The sequence below is a fragment of the Mchenga conophoros genome, linkage group LG11 (genome assembly GCF_057382185.1).
Source record: "Mchenga conophoros isolate Kocher_MC1m ecotype Shallow Benthic linkage group LG11, M_conophoros_male_GT1.1, whole genome shotgun sequence".
Lineage (NCBI taxonomy): Eukaryota > Metazoa > Chordata > Actinopteri > Cichliformes > Cichlidae > Mchenga > Mchenga conophoros.
The window spans coordinates 8721691-8735994 of NC_140536.1; the positions used below are offsets into that span (position 1 = coordinate 8721691).

Genomic DNA, 14304 nt, shown 5'->3' on the forward strand with positions numbered 1-14304 from the left:
GCCTACCTTGTGCACAGAGAAAGCAAAAGCCAGATGTGTTTTGTATTCATACCATCAGTGTGCAGTTGGCGCATTGTGTGCTTAGTAGATGATGGCTTGTGTGTACTGTTTGATACGGAAAGACCATTTTTACGAAGGTGTGAAGAGTTAATCTAGCTGTGTTTGCTTTTACAAGAGAACTACAATGTTTTGATTATTGGGTGACAGGTTTTCTTATTTGTGTGAAGAGTTTTGCAAAATTAGCCAAAAGTTACAAAAAAATGTGCTTAAGCAATCAGAAAAAACTGTAACAGGCAAGCCACACCTATAACTCGTGTTTTTTTTTTTTCTCAGTAACATTATCCATGCTCGACGGCAGTGTCTTCCCAGGCCTGGGGCAGGACTATCTGACAAAACTGGTAAACATCATATCAGTACTATTTATACGCAAACGATCCGTGGGAATAAAGCAAGACAACCAAGTATAAATGAGGAAATACATCCTGCACCAAACAGGCTAGGACCGCCACTGTTGGTACAGGATATTTGTACAACAGTTTCGTATCTGGATTTTAAGTCAAAGCTAGTCAATCATTCAAGGTAACCAAACCATATTCAAAGTCTGAAAAGTTTTATTGTTGGACTAGCCTTCTCTTTGAAATAAAGACATGTTTGAACTATGCTTCCTTATTACCAGCTTTAATGAGATATCAGAAGCATCTCTAAAAAGAAATCTAAAAATCTCATTGAGGTCAATATGTTCTTGCTTCCTGTGCAGGAAAATGATGGGGAGGACCAAAGCCGGTTACAAAAAGATTTATTTTCATAAGGTAAACTCAAGTGACCTCTCATGTGTTGTGTGAAAAATAAATGAATATTTGTATGTTGTTTATGGTCAGGAACAGGAACAGGTACCACTGTTCTCTCTGCTCCCCGGCTATAGAGGACACCCGACCTTCTCCACCATGGTTTCAAAACTCTGCAGCCAAATACTGGCCATGCCCCGCTGTCAGCTGTCACACACTATTCTCACTGAGAAAAACTGGTAAACATCATATCAGTACTATTTATACGCAAACGATTGATTGATTGATTGGTAATTTATTTCAACATGTGAACAATATACAAGTACATTTAGAAAAGAAATGAGAGAAAAAAAAATATACTATACAAATTACATACAAAAAAACATTCTGATTAATTTACATGTTGAAAGGGAGTGGGAAGAAGTATACACTTATTTAATCCCACCCCTGTCCCATAAATTATCAGTGAATATTTAGTCAGCTTCCTTACTGATATAATTTACAACATTATGAATGAAATGTGGTCTACTTGGGGAATAAAGCAAGACAACCAAGACAACCAAGTATAAATGAGGAAATACATCCTGCACTCAGGTTGAGAATCAATTTTACGTTTTAAACTGTTTTGCTCAACAAAGCCATCATAAATATAATTATTTTTGAACTCCCATAGAAACAGTTTCTATTCCCTGTGGAAGAAATGCCAAATTTCTATTAGAGATGAGGGGGGTCTCTCTCTGTTCCCCTTTACTTTCAGTGACTACAACCTGCTGGGTTTTTTTACAACAGAAAATGAGCGCTGGTTGTTTGCTGTGAAATAGTTTTCTGAGGCATGGTGAAACCTGCTGCATGTACCTGCAAGCACAAAACTTTCAGAGTGGTGTAAAATATTTCTTGCTGTGGGATATCAGGGTTTTTTTTTCTCAACATGCTTAAAACAGTATCAACTGAAAATTAAATACTACAGTGAAAAGAAACATATATTTCCAATCCATATAGGCATGGGAAGTAAAAGTGTTAATAAGTAAGGTTGTTGCAGAAATACATACTATTTGGATTTTTTTTTCTTTTTATTATGTCACCATAATTTTGTGAAATCTTGAGACATTGTTGGGATTTCGTTTAAGTTTATCCCTCTGTTTCCTGTCTTAACTTTCTTTGTTTTCACAGGTTTCACTATGCAGCTCGTATCTGGGATGGTGTGAAAAAGTCCTCTGCCCTCTCTGAATACAGTCGTCTGCTCTGCTGACACGTGTTTAACTGCTCTTATGTACAGTTTTATTTCACTGATCAGATCACACAAAGACGAAAGAAGTGCAGCTGAATGGGATGTTTGAAAAAAACATCAAAGGGGCATAAAATAAATATAATTATTCAGACTTTGAGTCCTGCTTGTTCTATAGTGTCCTGGGACTCTCCTCAGGAATTCTGATAGTTACAGATAAAGTTACAGCCTGTGCAGAGGTGGTGAGCGGGAAAAGAAAGTGTCTTCTCTCAGCACATGTCTAATAAAAATGCGAGAATAGTTTTTAAATTCAAGTCATTCTTGACTGTGTTTCAGTTTTGATGCACTGATAGTTGAAAATACAGATTTCTGTCTTTTTTATTACCTTTTTTGAAAAGATAAGGGGAAACGTGCAAGTTAATAATATACCACTGAAAACTGGTGTGTCTGGTTTTGATTGATATATGCTGTAAGATAGAATGCATGTGGCAATAACGGTTACATACCTTTTGTGTGGTTGTCGGTGACTTTCATTTCTCATGAATCACAGTCAGTTTTGTTTTTCATTCAGTTCATTCAAGAAACAAACATTTTACGTCTGTTCTCAAAGAAAATGATTTGCAGCCTAAAAATATTTCAGCAGATAGAGAATTAAGCAATTTAAAAACTTTACCATTCACTTAACTTGAATTATGTGGAAAAAGAATTCAAATTCTTATTCAAAGGACTGTTTTTTGATAGTCAGGTTCCTTCACTGTCAAAGGCAGAATTAAGGAGTGGTCAGAGATAGGAGACCACTCCCCTCGATGAGAATTGTGTTAGATTTGTATTGTTGATTGTCATTTATGCTTAGAAATATTTACTTATATATGCTTAGAGTTTTGTAATTAGTTGTAGATTGGTAGAGGTTTTGATCCTTGATAGTCTGCAAACTTTGTGTGTATTAGACAGCACTTTGGGAGCATGAGAGGTCATACCGTGTCTTATTATTTTATGGTAGGATTAACGTAGTTGCGTCTGTTCTAGTCTAAGTGCTCTTTGTTTAGATGAACTGCAGGACTTCCTCACCGTGTTATCTAGGATGAACCATCTAGGGTGAGGGGGAGGCTACCCTCTTCCTGACCAAGGATGTTTGACCCTTTGATCAGCAGTCCACACACACACACACACACACACACACACACACACACACACACACACACACACAGGCAAGGTACTCTTTGTTTGTATGTAGACGTCGTATGTTAATGAACCTATGCATATTCATGTAACCTCAATAAAAGGACAGTGTATGGGAGAACGGACGAGAGCTACTGGGGTCAAGCGAAGGAACGGCGCTCTGTCTGGTTCTCTCCCGTGCACGAGTACCATGAAGAAGTTTGCCTACTTGTGTCTTGCTTGCAGTGTAATTATATTGTCTTCAACGTTCCAGCGAATAGGTTTATGCTACAAACCTAACATTAATTGGTCCTTCGATGCCGGATCCCTGGGATCGCATTCACCGAGGGGGGGGAGGCACGCTGAAAGACTGACGTCAGCCAGGAAGTTCCTGTGGATTCGCTGTCTGTCTTTCTCCTCGATGAATGGCGATCGGCGGGATTCAGGCTGATATTACACGCTAAGCAACGCCAAGTAAGTTTAAAGAGGCCGACTCTATAACCGTGTCGTTGTGCAGTCTCCGCCATTTTGTGAGGCGTTGAGAAGTTCGCTGCTTTGTGGAGCGATAACTGGGTTAGTGTCCCGAAAAAGAAGTTTTGGTTAAATCGCCCAAGGGTCCCAAGCGTCCGGTGAGTGTCCGGTTTTGAAATCGCCCTGGGTGTGTGTCCCGAGCGTCCCTTCATTGGGTTTTGTCGCGCGAGTGGGTGAGCGTCCCACAACTGGGTCAGGGTCCCGAGCGGTCCGGTGTGAGTCCGGAGTAGGCCTATTTTGTGTTGTTGTCATTGTTGTCGTCGTCGTCGTTTTTGTTGTTGTTGTTGTGTGAGTGTGTGCGGAGCAGAACACGTGGTCTGTAACACCGACTGTTGTTGTTATCATGGGTTTCTAAGCAACCAAGAGTGAGTTAGAGGGAGAAAGACGTTTGTGCTGGACTTTGCTCCTGGCAGCACAAAGTATTTATGTAAAAAAGAGAGAGAGCGACGGTTCCACAGCTGCGCGGGTTCACGCGAGCGCGGTCACGCGGACCTGAGCCGTGCGGTTAATCGCAGGCTTATAAATGGAAGAGATTCAAATGTTAGAAGTTTTCAGAAAACACACCAGCCTTGGAGAGCTGTGGAGAAGGCCAGCCCACATCAGCAGCTGTGCTCTGGTGGGTGGCTTTCCCCCCACCCCTTCCTGACACAAAATGTTAACAGCCTGTGTGCCAAACCATTGAGGTGGATAGTTGTTAAAAGTAACCTACATTAAACTTGTGGTTGCTTAAATTCAGTACAATGACATGTGAGGTGAAGTGATATAGGTAAATATTTAAACTAATGAAGTGCATAGAGGCACTTGACCTGTGTGAAAGACTGTCATCTTGTTATGAGCCATTGTTGAGATATGGAGCACACCTGTGAAAACAACTAATATGCTGAACCCTGTATGAAACATCTAAAAGTACATGATGGAGAAGCTGAATTGAATATGAAAGTGTAAGACTTTGCCGCTGTGGGCAGAGCAACTACTGTGTGATGTTGCGTTGCAGTTTTTTTTCTGAGCTGATGAGCAAACTACACATTATCAGATCGAGAGCTGTCTAAGAACTACTCTAAGAGAGGGAAACAGCACTATGTTAACTGTGATAACTGGAGTGTGCAGCGTTTCCATGAGCAGTTTTCCTGAATCTTGACTCTTGTGTGTAGAGTGTTCATAACATCAGCATCATGTTTTTGTTTATTTGTTTTGTTGGATTAAAAATAATTAAATAAACTGGTGATCATGCTTGTGGATCACCATGGCACATATCTCCAGCCATATGGTTTATTTATGCAGATGAAAAAGTGAGTGTGAATGTGTCTGACATCACAGTGTTTTTGTGCGCTGTGTAAAAGTAATTGCCTCTGATTGTGAGTGAGAGCGGTGATTCTGCAGGTCACCAGCTATTGTAACGAAAAAAAAAAAAGAAAAAATAGAGTGAAAAAGAAAAATCATAGGAAAAAGGTTTTGTGTTGATCAGCCAAAAACAACTACAATTTCATTTTCTGCTTTTAAGAAAAGACTGTTCACAAAAACACAGAGAGAGAGAGAGAGAGAGAGAGATGTGTGTTGATTAAGCAGTGATGATAATAATGAAATGTCTTAGTTTGTCACTTTCAGGTGAAAAGCAGACCTGAATCAATTTTCCACATGCAGCGGTCGGAAGAAAGTTATAGTTTAACATCATTGGAAACATGCAGGCCAAGTTTCTGGCTGACTTATTTACAGTGCCATGTGTTTCTCAACCTCACAAGCGAGCTCACTCCTCCCTGAAGATAAGGAATGCAGCTCCATGATAAAGAGACAGCAGCAAGTCCTGAGCACAAAAAGTCCCAGCAAAGCAGCAGCAATGTGGATAAACAGCAGCAGAAGAAAGCAAACCCATCTTCCTGTCTGATTGGATGAATTCCACGGAGGGGCGAGCAAGATGGCGGTGGTAGCATGTTGAAATGCTCAAAAAGGACTGAGTGACTCGGGCAAGCCACATGCAGCTAGCATGCTGGCTAGCGACATGAAAGAAATGGACCCTTCATGATGCGTTCAACGTGCCAGCGCTGTGGTGGGAAAGGCTCCATCATAAACACGCCCTGCGCCGAGGTTCAGGCCAAGAAGAAGAAGACGATGACTTCCAAGCCCAAGAAGGTCGGCCTCAGCGTGGGCGAGCTGATTGTGAAAGCCGTGGCCGCTCTCAAGAAGGCTCTGGCTGCCGGAGGCTACGATGTGGACAAGAACAAGGCCCGTGTCAAGACCGCCATCAAGAGCCTGGTGGCGAAGGGCACTCTGGTGCAGACCAAGGGCACCAGGACCTCCGGATCCTTCAAGATGAACAAGGCTACTGAGAGCAAAGCCAAGAAGCCCGCCGCAGCCAAAGCCAAGAAACCGGCAGCAGCTGCTAAGAAGTCGCCCAAGAAGGCAGCAGCAGCACTTCAGCTACTAGACAGGACAAAGCTGAAGGAGAACTGCCGGGACTGTTGAAGTGGGAGAGGACAAAAGAGTGAGAGGACAACAGAGTGAGAAGACTAGGTGAGAACACATAGGAATTATTTAATGTGGGAAATCAAAATTTGGGTTAGCAAACCTGGGGAAAAGAAAACTGACTGCTTAAGTTGGAAAATTGAGACGGAGTCTGAAATATTGCGAAAATAGAAACATATACAAAATCACACACACACAAGCAGAACATGCATTAACCCTACTAACAATTCCAAACACAAAATGACTCATGAAGACTCATAGCACATTAGTTGAGAAATGATTAAATAATAGCAGAGAAATGTGTAGGAAAGGCAGCTTTAAGAACATGCTCTGCTGGAGATGCAGCTCCACAGACATGCATTAGACCTGCCTAATAACACAAACCCATGCAATGAAAATTAGCTTGTTATCTTTCATCAGTGTTACAATAGTGTCAATTTAGCAGACACTTGTTATCAAATGCTGAATTTATCCTAAAGAAAAAAATTGACTCTCCAAGTTGCAGGACAACAGTTTAACTTTTGTGAGAAAAAAGATCCTGGTTTGACCAACCAGTGATCAGACAATAAATTTAGTTGTTAAAATGGTAAATTGGGAGAAGCTTCCTGCTTGATTGAGGCAGCACATGTAATTTACTGTATGAGGGAAATTGTCTTTTGTGATACTATTTTGAACATGCTTTTCTGTCGTCCTGTCAACTTAGTGGGTTAATAGTTGATATGCAAATTAGTGATCGGTTTTAGATTAATGAAAGGTGATTGAATTCTAGCACGAGTGAATGAGATGTGTTGGAGTTTGTTGTGTGTTGAGTAGAGACTCTAAAACACTGAGTTTCCTGCTTTGATGTGCGAGTGAATCCTGTATTTAGATACACAACTCTGAATACGTCAGAACAGACTGTTTTGTGAAGTGCATGACAGCATGTCACATGTTTTATGATGAAGGGAAAAGGAAAATTGAATAAAATAGATCTGTGGCCTAAATGAGTGAAGAGCACAGACCTGGTAATTAAACTCATAGCTAATAAGACATTAGGATTATGTTGTGTGTTGTGCAGCTGATGGTTGATTTGGAGTGAATCTAGCTGATGATTTTTCTTTTGTTGTGAAGTTGAGCCTGCCGATTAGTATGATGGTATGATGAACCATGCTAATGGTATGATTTACCCTCCTGAGATGAGGAGCTTGTGTCATGACTTAACAAGGCCTTTTTATTTTGATACTTTCACAGTGCACTGAAAGTTTTGTTTGATAATCTCTGTTATTTAAGCAGATCTGCACGTCGGGAATTAAAAGCGCTACACGTCGTCGAGAAAATTGTGCCAAGTGAGTTCTCCACATTTAAATGGACTCTGGAGAAAGCCACTTATTTGGGACAATTATTAAATGACAGTCCCAGTCCAAAAGGATTCAGCGATGTAATCCAAACTAAAGTTCTTCTTTTTCTTTTTGAAATGACGTCATTTTGCTGAGAGTGGAAACTAAATGCAACGATAGGTTCCACTATCAGCAAAGAAAGAAAGAATGAATGCATGAATGAGTGAGTGAAAGGAAAACAAACTGACTGACTGACTGGTAAAAGCTGACAAAAGCTGACAAGACTTTACTGATGTAACACGACTGTGTGAAGTTGACCCCCGCCTGGCAGGGGTGCAGATGAGTCTGTGTGTGCTTCCCTTTACAGGAGCAGAAAGATGACAGCAACACTCGAGGTTGCGTGATGATTTAACATTTTAAATGCCATTTTCTGTGTCTGTGAATTTACTATGTGTGCGTCATTCACTAGCTTGTGTGCTCACAGAGATATCTGTGACAAAGTATGCATACGCCTGCGCAAGCGCTAACATTTGCATTTTCGTTTTTACAGCATTACGGTTCTTCATGTGTTTGATCATGTGATTTATAGGAATACTGGCTAATGTTTCTCTACTACGAGATTTCTGGGTTTATGTGTGAAGAAAACTGTAGTTACAGGCATATGTTGATGGAGAAATTAATATAGTTTGAGACATACTGTGATGAGACCAGTGTTACTGTTTCCACAGCGAGTGTTAACTTAATGGTGTTTTATGGCACCTCTAGAATCCGTTGACCTGTGTCTGACCTCCGTCTGACCACAGTCAATGTGTATTGCTAATGTTTGTTTCTTTGAGAATGCTGTGGTAGATTCAGCTGAAGCGGACAAGTGACATGGGTAGAACAAATAAGAGATTACGGTATTTATGGAATAGTTTATTATGGGCTCATTTGCTGGCCACTTTTGAACCCATAATAATAATATATGAGTGGAGTGACTTTGCTTAAGAGAAGTCACTGATTACATTAATGTTAACAGAGTACATGGGATGATCCATGTCTGAGGTGAATTAGGGTAATAGTTGTAGTTACTGCTTTGAGAAAACCTGCACATGACACTTGTCTTGCTGATGTTGAATGCTTATTACTCTTATGATACAATTGTTTACAGGTATGAAGTTTGATTTTACTTCCAGATTTTGTTTTCCAGGCCATGATGGTGTGTATGCAGGCTCCTGGGAGAGCCAGGTGTTAAGCAAACTTAATATGCAAAGCACACTAACATTTTCATTGCAGGATTATAGGTCCAGGGTGGTGCTGCTCCAGGGGAGGAGATGCCCTGATGTTGCCTGGGATATGATCTAGCTAATCTTTTTCTTTAAGACAGGTATCCAGGTTTGGTGAGTTGACGCATGGGTGTGTCCATGCGTCAAGAGGAGGGGTCCAAGGATTAACATTAAACAATGTTTTTTATTATTGTTGCAGTGATTTGTGTGATTAGCCGTTTATTTACAAATATTAAACCTATGCAAGTGGTGCACCCATGTTCAGATGAGGCTTTGATGGCCTATAAGTGAAGTTCACTGAACTAAAGAATGTGGTTTGATGATTGTTGACATGCTCTCCAAATAGAAGTTTTTCTTCTTAGCAAGGAAATACAGGTGCAGCAGTAATCTCCTGAGAAATCTTCAGAGGCCCAGTGAGAAGCGCATAGCTGACAGCCAGGCAGTGGTTGAGGTCAAAGGTCAAGCTGGTTGGGGCCCATCATGAAATCAGACCTTGGAGCCACAGCAAGGACCATGAAACTGCCTGCAAAATAGAGGAGAGGATCGTCCACAAGATGGGAGCTGAGGCCAGGAGAGAGGCTTCAGGAGGATCAGAGATCATCTTCAGCACAGCAGACATCACACAGAGAGCTGTGCTACTGAGCTTCCAGGAGATTTTAAATAAAATGAGAGATTCAATATTGACGCTGAGGAAGACAACTAAGGTGTACGACGTGCTCTGCCTTAAACCTTCAGCAGCGTTGGAACATGAAAACTCGTGGGATGAGGGGAGCGTGCCAAGCTCCATCGACAGCGCAGAAGGAGTTCGAGGATGACATCATGATTCTGTGAAAGCACAGGAACCAGAAGCTATGGTGGTGATAACAGCAGTTTCCTATGAACATCACCTAACGCTGTGCCACTGTACTGTGCATACGATGACACTCTGAAGGCTGCTGGGATCATAACAGCAGTAAGATGACGGAACCCAGCACCCTTTCCACAGAGAGCTTTTTCTGCAGAGCGTGGACAATTAAGGAGTCATAAATATCCCCCTCACAAGACGAAGGTCTGAAGTCAGGTGATGGGGGCTGGTAAGAGGCCATAAAACTAGAGTGCTGAGAGGTCTGCAGCTTTCATGATAGCTGAGACCCATGTTGACGAACCACAAAACCAACTAGTATGTTTGAATGTCTATTCTACATACATTTGGACTCTGGTCCTATGGACAGTGATGGAAACAACTGGAAGAGACATTCATGACGCCCTGCAGAGCTTAAACCACTCTGCAGAAAGACATGTGATGTGCACACCCGGAGGAAGCATCACCAAGCTGAGATGTTTTTGAAAATGTTACTTTTTTAGTTTCACTATTAAATTAACAATTTCTTTGGTTGCTCGTAAGATGCAGTTTGCTATGAGATGAGCTCAATGAATGGGGTAACTGCTAATACATTTGTTAAACTGTGTATCTTTACAGTAATTTAGGGTGATTTGACATATGCTGAGTAAAAAAATGTTTACATTGAAACTGTCAGACATGAGGTATGCATAACTGGGAACTTTTCAGGCATAAAGGTCAAAAAGGGGGGAAATGTTAGATTTGTATTGTTGATTGTCATTTATGCTTAGAAATATTTACTTATATATGCTTAGAGTTTTGTAATTAGTTGTAGATTGGTAGAGGTTTTGATCCTTGATAGTCTGCAAACTTTGTGTGTATTAGACAGCACTTTGGGAGCATGAGAGGTCATACCGTGTCTTATTATTTTATGGTAGGATTAACGTAGTTGCGTCTGTTCTAGTCTAAGTGCTCTTTGTTTAGATGAACTGCAGGACTTCCTCACCGTGTTATCTAGGATGAACCATCTAGGGTGAGGGGGAGGCTACCCTCTTCCTGACCAAGGATGTTTGACCCTTTGATCAGCAGTCCACACACACACACACACACACACACACACACACACACACACACACACACACACACACACACACACACACACACAGGCAAGGTACTCTTTGTTTGTATGTAGACGTCGTATGTTAATGAACCTATGCATATTCATGTAACCTCAATAAAAGGACAGTGTATGGGAGAACGGACGAGAGCTACTGGGGTCAAGCGAAGGAACGGCGCTCTGTCTGGTTCTCTCCCGTGCACGAGTACCATGAAGAAGTTTGCCTACTTGTGTCTTGCTTGCAGTGTAATTATATTGTCTTCAACGTTCCAGCGAATAGGTTTATGCTACAAACCTAACAAATTGCTTATAACCTGAACACAAACTAAAGTAGAATTTACTTATGTCTGACCGCTCCACAATGCAAAACCTTGTGCTGATCCTTGGGATCGTGCTGCTCCCTAGAGGCAAGTTTTTCTTCAGTTATCTGTTCTTTTGAAGAAAGTTCTGTAATATTCAATGAAACATTTTCTTTTTTAATGCTTCTACAACATGTTTTAGTACAACCCAGTAAACGTTTGTCTACGTTCTACAAATTATTATACTAATTACTGTACTGTTTGCCCTTTATTTTTTAAACGGTTCATTTTAGTGAATGTTTTAGAATATGTCCATGCATTGGAAGCAAGAAAAATTTCATTTATCTTTATCTTTGTTTTATCAGCCTGTGCCTTGAAATGTTACGAATGCATACCGGACCTCTCTGGAAGGTGCGCTCAGACAACAAAAGAATGTCCTTCCAACACTCAGTGTGGATCAGTAAGAGTGACTTCATATGCAGGTTTGATATTTTATAGTTCTTATTTTATTCTTCTTTTGAACTGATTCAGTTTTCAATGGTTCGTCTTTTTGTTGCAGGTGGTTCAAAACTGGTTGATATTAAAGCGAAAAGTTGTGCTGCGGCTGAGGAGTGTGTTCAGGCCTCAATCAACTTTGGAGTTTCTCAAACTCTACTGACCAGCAAGTGTTGCACCTCTGATCTTTGCAACTCTCAAGATGCCCCTGGTAATTTCTATCACGCTTCTTGGTATTTTGAAATGTAATTTCCTGTCCTTGAAAGTAAAAAAAAAAAAGAAAAATTTATTTATTTTTATTAAATATGTTGAGAAAGTTTTGAAGTGGGTCAAAACCTTTCTTTCAATCGTCGTATTCGCTTGAACAGATGAGGTCAAAATTATCAATCTGTAAAAATTTCCTGATTAAAAAATCTCAAACAATAAACATATTAATAACATAAATGGTTTTTCTTTTGTTTTCTGTTGTTTTTTTTGTTTGTTTTTTTGCTGATGTTTTTGGCACACAGTTAAAATAAGGAGGGGAACAAATATTACAAATATTTCTGTATTCAACAGAGGGCAGCATCTCCTCTCCAAATGGGTAAAAGTGCTTCCAATGTGATGGAAACGATTGCACAAAAACTCTAAATTGCAATGGAGATGAGGACCACTGCATCTCAACAAGAGGTAACAGGCCGACAGCATTCAATGTCTGCATGTTTGTTCTTTTCTGCTCAGTGATTCAGTGATTCCCTCTTTTCATTTCCTCAGTGACTTCAGGAGGGCAAAAGGTGACTGTAAAGGGCTGCGCCTCCAAGGTGGTTTGCTCAAGCACACAATCTGCACAGATTGCAGGAATCATAGGAACAGAAATCAGCTGCTGCCAGGGTGACCTCTGCAACAGTGCCATCAGTACAACTGCTGGCCTTCTGCTCTTTGTGACACCGCTGATCTCTCTGGTCTTGTTCTCTTAGCTGATGGAAACAACAACATCACAGCCGAGCTTTTCTTATGACTGTCACAATGTTGCCTCTCATTTCACCAGAGCTTAAAAAATAACTACATTTTTGTAACTAAACATAATTTTTGGTTTGTGGAGAAAATAAATGAATACATTTCTTAAAGTCCTGTACATTTCTCTATTTTCTTTAAGTCAATATTATCGGCTATCAAATTAATAAGACATATACAAAAAATATGGTTGAAATAATCAACACTTGGCTGACTTTTATCATAGATATTAGCCAGTGATTTATTTTTCTAGAACGTAGATCATTCTGTCCCAATATTTAACTGCATTTGTTACTCACTGCTTTAACAGATGAGCTGGATGACACTGCACAGGTTTGGAATACACACTCCATCAGGCCATCAACAAACATCAATATCCCCAGTGGTCGACCTAATGTAATGTATACATTACCTGAGCTCTACGGGACAAGAGACTTCCTTTGCCCCACTGAAGAAGAACATGTTGAAATGTGTAAAACTGAGTGTGTTTTTCAACTGACCAAACCATGTGACCCCGATTTATATGAACTGTGCAATATCATCATGACTGAGTCCCATCTGACTCCACCAACAGACCCATATCAGGCTGTGAACTTGTACATGCATTTAAGAGAGAACATCATGGCATTAGTGTAAATTGCATACACTGCAGCAGAGAACATTTCTCAAAATTGACCTGTGCTATATGTGAGAAAGCTAACTTCTGGATGTTAAACAGACTGTAAACTGTAAGCTTTCTAGTACACAGTCATTTATGAGAATATCTTATATAGAAATATTTATTGTTGTGTTCCAGGAGGGTCAGTGAACTAAAGTATAAAGGGAAGTCTCTGCCTGTTAATGATATTCTGAGTGTTCTTTAGCACAAAAACATTGTAATGTTCTGTCAAATGTTATCAAGTTCCATGTCTATGTGTATTACTTCGAATTACTTTAACTGTGTATTTGGCTTGATACATGGATCAAAACATAAGACACATCTTAATTTAATGTGTTAGGAGTTTTAATGTACAGTGTTTACTCAGATAATGGTGGTTTATGTTGAGTATTTTGTAATAATTGAGTTGAGTTTTTATTTACACCATCTCTATTTGTTAATGATGGGAATGTTTAGTTGTTGATGTTGGCTAGAATACTGTTTAAAATCGAAGAGATATGCTATTATGCCTTGTTGCTTTATATATATCATAACGCCAACTGTCACATTGGCAGGCTACATGAAATGGTACTAAGGGGCATCATAATCTGAGAGGGGACACCTTGGCATTTTTCTGAACTCAAGTTTCTCTGACTAAAAATATAATTATTTTATGTCATTTTTGCTTCTTTTTTTTTAACTATTTATTCTGATTCCAGAAGAGCTTTAGTTTTTTTAATGTTGGTTAAACAAAACTGAAAAAATAAAGAACTAAATTGAGACCTTTTGAACTCTTAGAATTTCTAATAGATATAAACATTCTTTTTTGGTCACTGAATTTATCTGAAGCTTATTTTATCAGCTGAATAACAAATTCTTTGCACCCACCTGTTCTGTTACATTCGAATGCTATTTTTGCAAAACTCACCACTTCTGAAAGGATGATATGTGTTGTTGAACTACCGGACAAATAAACTGAAATCTAATCAATTTCTAATTTTTTTTTGGACTATGTAGTACAGACAACTAAAAAATTGCAAATGACAAAAGCATATCGACAACATCTGTGTATTGACTGCCTGTGTTCCCAGGCACTTTAATTTCAGAGAAGGGTAGTCAGAAGTGCATAATCTGTCAAAAATGTAGCAATATTTTATAATTAACAATATATACTATTTAACCTAATTAGAAATCCTGGCCTAC

The 14304-nt window shown here is 39.8% G+C and overlaps 1 protein-coding gene and 1 pseudogene across 3 annotated transcripts; both read left to right on the forward strand.

Annotated features, from left to right (window-relative positions):
- Positions 1-151: 151 nt before the first annotated feature.
- On the forward strand, positions 152-10884 carry LOC146563574 (histone H1 pseudogene; annotated as a pseudogene). 2 transcript variants are annotated; one of them, XR_014894339.1, is made up of 4 exons: positions 152-579; positions 758-809; positions 879-1024; positions 1956-10884. The product of XR_014894339.1 is annotated as a histone H1 pseudogene, transcript variant X2 (transcript). The 2 variants fall into 2 exon arrangements; XR_014894338.1 differs by having other exon boundaries at positions 923-1024.
- Positions 10885-11038: 154 nt separating this feature from the next.
- On the forward strand, positions 11039-12577 carry LOC146563575 (urokinase plasminogen activator surface receptor-like). Its single transcript, XM_085290760.1, is given in 5 exon segments — positions 11039-11084; positions 11342-11458; positions 11536-11682; positions 12030-12140; positions 12225-12577. Coding segments are annotated over 5 exon segments (624 nt in total). The 3' UTR covers positions 12428-12577.
- Positions 12578-14304: the final 1727 nt, after the last annotated feature.